We start from the raw sequence: 4,047 nt of genomic DNA, 5'->3' as shown, positions 1-4,047 counted from the left end.
TGCCTCAGGCAGCTGCTGAATATTTACCACCGAGGGCAGCACCCCCGCCGAGGCCAGGAGCTGGGCAAGAGGAGAGGCTTGCGGCTGGCACTCAGCCGGAGTGCCTGGGCTGGACCCTGAGGGGAAGTGGGCCTGTGGGGTGAGGAGGGGGCGTGTGGTGCAGTGACCACCAGTGGTCGGTGGGCCGCCCACTCACACGCAGCCCACACCTCTGTCCTCGGCACACCCGCATCGGGACCTCTGGCACCGCCCTGAGGGGAGAGCAAGGGGCCCCTTCTCAAGGGCACGGCACACTGGTCACCCACCCTTCCGTGTGGGGCAAGGGCCACCGGGACAGTCGGCGCTGCTGCCAGGGACGGATGGTGGGGCCACTCTCCACCCGGGGTGCCCTCTAGCAGCATCTGGCCCTCAGGGCCTCACTGGGGTCACCTCCCCTGGAAAGCCCCCAGGCCCCTCACCTCCAGAGGCCTGACCACAGACTGGGGCTCATAGCTCTGTCCCCTCTGGGCCATCAGTGACTCAGGGGCCACATGTGCTCACCGTCAGACCCAGGGAAGGCCGGGCTGAGGACCCAGGAAGAGGAGCTGCCATGAGCCCTGACCAGAGTCTGGTTCTCCAGGAGGGTGGCCCACTGAGCGAGACCCTGGGCCCACAGCCCGAGCCGTTCCTGACGGGAAACCCCAACCCCAGAGCCTGCCCAGAGAGCCTCCTGCTCGTCTGTAAAAGGCTGGCCAGTCCCCCCTCCGGTCAGAGGCCGCAGGTCAGGAGCCGCGGCCCGGTGCCTGGAGGGTAGACGGGGAGGCGGGCAGCTGCATGGAACTGGGAGGAGGAGTGAGGTGTGGGGAAGAGACGGGGCCTGGGCCCCTCCCACCCCACCTGTTCAGGTAGAAGGAGAAGATGTTCTTCTCCACCAGCTTCTGCTGCATCAGATTATCAAAGACGGGGAGCACATTGTTGACCGAGATGCGGGGGTAGGCCATGCCCAAGATGCCATCGAACTTGGCCGCGATGAAAGTGATGCCCGGCTGCTTGATGGCCTCCCCAAAGGTCTGCCTCTCCACCTTGATACCAGCCAGGCTAGACAGAGCCGGCTTACAGGGCACCTGGGGGGCGGGGAGTGGGGGGGTCAGTGGGCCACAGGAACCACGGAGCCCAACCCCCGGGCCCTGCGTGTGCACGCACAGTGACAAGCCCCGTTCAATCGTCACCCGCCACCTTGCACACAAGCCCAGAAGGGCTGGCAACACTGGGTAGGACATAGCAGGGACAGGGACGTGGGAATCCATGGCTGTCAGGACACGGTTTTCATCCGAGTCAGCACAGACGGGTGGGCTTCGAGCTCAGCTCTGACCTCTGGCCCGGGGCCGGCTCCACCCAGGCCTGTGCCTGCCCTTGGGCTACTGGAACCCCATGACCCAAACCCATGACCCAAGTCAGCAGACTCAAGGCCACGCCACCTCTCCCCCACCGCGACCAGGCGGCGGCTGACGCAGAGCAGGATGTGGGGAGAAACGGCTATTTGGGGCTGACACCCTGACACCGAGAACAAGCGTGATAGGCAACATCCTGTTTTGGGCCCACAGAGATCAGGAGGCGGAGACCCCAAGAGGGCAGGTGGATACAGGGGAGGGGCAGTGCTTCTGCAGGAAGGTCCCCAGCCACTATGGCCCACTCCACTGTCCAGACAAGGGACAGACAAGGGGGACACTGGTTGGGCGTGGGCCACACCCTGCCGCCTTCCGGTCCGGCTGGGGATGGGGGGCTGGAGGCTGGGGGGCCGGGGGCTGTGTTCCACTTTGCTCCCCCGCCCCCAGGACTCCCAGTCCGGACCCTTCCCGGTAGCTGCATACCAAGAGGTCACACAGAGGTGCGGGCAGAACCGTCCAGGGCCTGCCCATCCACCTCACCCCAAAGATTCTCTGTGGCAGGCAGGGTGCCTGGATGGCCCTCCAGTGTCCTCTACAGGGGCTCCTGGCGCATCTCTGCCCTCCCCGACCCCAGGTCCCCAGCCAGTGGCGGGGACCCTGTCCACAGGGCCTAGGCCTCAGCACCCAGCAGACACCTCCAACCCAAGGCATCGGAACAGAAGCCAACCCCCCAACTGGTTCTGTGACCCTGGGAGGAGCCTCACCTTGGATCCCTCCCCAGGTCCTGGTCCCAGAGCCAGGCCCACAGCTCTTGCAGCCATGCTCTGGTGGGCCCACTTTCCCCTACAGCCCTCCCGGCCGGCCCCCCGCGCGAGCACACGTGAGCGCACACACACGGGGCAAGGTCTGCTCCCCAACCCCTGCCCAGCCAGGCCCACCAAGCTCCTCCACAGCTCCTGGCTTTGGCTCTGGCTCAGCTGCGCAGCCCTGGGGTGGGGCAGGGGCCACCAAGGCCTCTGAGTGTCCAGGGCCCAGGAGCAGCCTCGCCCCAGACTCACCGACACGGTATCCTGGCTCAGGTACCCAGAGAGGCTGCCCGAACCGTAATGGATGTTGAAGGAGGTGCCGTTCTTCACGTACGTGCTGGACTTGCCACTGTTGTACTTGTGGTGGATCCCTGTGCCGGCCCAGAAGCCCATCAGCCCACCGCCCCAGCCGGGCCCCAGCCACCCGCTGCGGAGCCCCCCACCAGCCATGCTCCCAGTGTCGGGGTGGGCCTGTGACCCCAGGCTCGGTCTCAGCCAGCAGTGGTCTGGCCTGGCTCACCCCATCCTCGGCCACCTTGGTCCCAGCCCGGACGAGAAGCAAGGCTGGCATGAACAGGTTCACCCGGAAAGTGGGGTGCCCTGGGGCGGGGCAGAGGGGCCAGGCCCGTCCGGTGTGCCTGGGAGGCAGAGCAGTGCACTGCCCAAGAAAGGCTGAGGCCGGACCACTGAGGGCCTGAGGCCTGCCCTGCTGGCCCCACCTGGACTGGGGACGGGGCGGCCCCGCGGCCGGGGGAGAGCATGCACCCGCGTGAGGCAGCGGCTGGGCCCTGTCCTCCCCGCCTGCCCCCTCCAGCCGCACGAGGCAGCGCTGTGACTCACAGCAGGCGATGTCCAGCAGCTTGCAGTGGATCGAGGGAACCCACAGGTTGGAGGAACCAGTGTCAAAGACCACCGTGAAGCACTGCGGGGGCGTCCCAATGCCGATCTCCCCGTAGTACTGGGCCTGAGCAGGGGAGCGGGGTCCGTCAGGGCCGCCCCTGGGCGTCCTGGGACCCAGACTTTGGAAGGCCCAAGCCAGGGGAGGGACACCCAGGGTCCACATGTGCTCCCGCCCCTCCCCAGCCCTCGGTCCTTGTACCCGGGTGCTTCGGGGGTCCCGCCTGACCACGTGAGCTTGGAAGACCACCCCACTTGAAAGAGGAAACCAGCGGTCCTATCGGCTTGGCCATCCCTGAGCCCTGGAAGACCCTTCTGCCCCAGGGCCCCAGCAGGGGAGACTTCCTCCCACAATGGGGGCCACGTCAGGGCTTGCCTCTGGGACCTCCTTCCCACCCTGCCCTTGCCCCACCGGGCCAAGCCTGGAGGGCTCCCAGGTAGAGGCATGTGGGCGGCCGAAGGCAGGGGGTACACCCTGGAGGCCGGAAGTGTTAGTTCAGAGTCTCTCACTGCCTACACACTCTGCCTTCACTACCCTGGGCCTCAGTTTCTTCATCGGTACATGGCGGAGGGGGGAGGGCAACCTGGGGGAAGCCCCGGGTGCTGATCCACGGCTCAGGTGAGCATGAAGGGGGCACGTGCCCCTCTGAGCCTCAAAGGGAAACCCCGTCTTTGGTGCTCTCATAGGTCAGAGGACACGGATGCTTGGACAGGTGTGAGCTTGAGGCCACCTGAGCCCTGCCTGCCTGCCTGGGCGTCCCCTTCTCTGGGGAGGGAGCCTGGGCCCCAGGTCACCCAGGGATTCCGGCTCCAATGCCTGCGGGAGTCTCTCTCCTGCCACTTGGCTCCAGGAGAACCAGCAGCTGCTACCTCATGACCTAGCCGAAGTGTCCAGATTTGGGGGGCTGGGGGATGACTCAGCAAATCTCCGTGTGTGTGTGTGTGTGTGTGTGTGTGTGTGTGTGTGTGTGTGTGTG

The 4,047-nt window shown here is 66.2% G+C and overlaps 1 protein-coding gene across 1 annotated transcript in view; it reads right to left on the bottom strand.

The window, feature by feature from the left end:
* Positions 1 to 23: 23 nt before the first annotated feature.
* The window catches only part of LOC110582885 (cathepsin D-like), a 7,387-nt gene continuing 3,363 nt past the window's right edge, over positions 24 to 4,047 (bottom strand). The window contains exons 3-5 of the mRNA XM_044912404.1: positions 3,014 to 3,137; positions 2,426 to 2,544; positions 24 to 1,103 (exon numbers count right to left, since the gene is read on the bottom strand). Coding sequence (XP_044768339.1) covers positions 762 to 1,103; positions 2,426 to 2,544; positions 3,014 to 3,137 — 585 coding nt within the window. The 3' untranslated portion in view covers positions 24 to 761. The remainder of the gene's footprint in view (positions 1,104 to 2,425; positions 2,545 to 3,013; positions 3,138 to 4,047) is intronic.

This window comes from Neomonachus schauinslandi, unplaced genomic scaffold (genome assembly GCF_002201575.2).
Source record: "Neomonachus schauinslandi unplaced genomic scaffold, ASM220157v2 HiC_scaffold_1782, whole genome shotgun sequence".
In the NCBI taxonomy this organism is placed as follows: Eukaryota; Metazoa; Chordata; class Mammalia; order Carnivora; family Phocidae; genus Neomonachus; species Neomonachus schauinslandi.
This window is presented reverse-complemented; position numbering and strand designations above follow the sequence as displayed.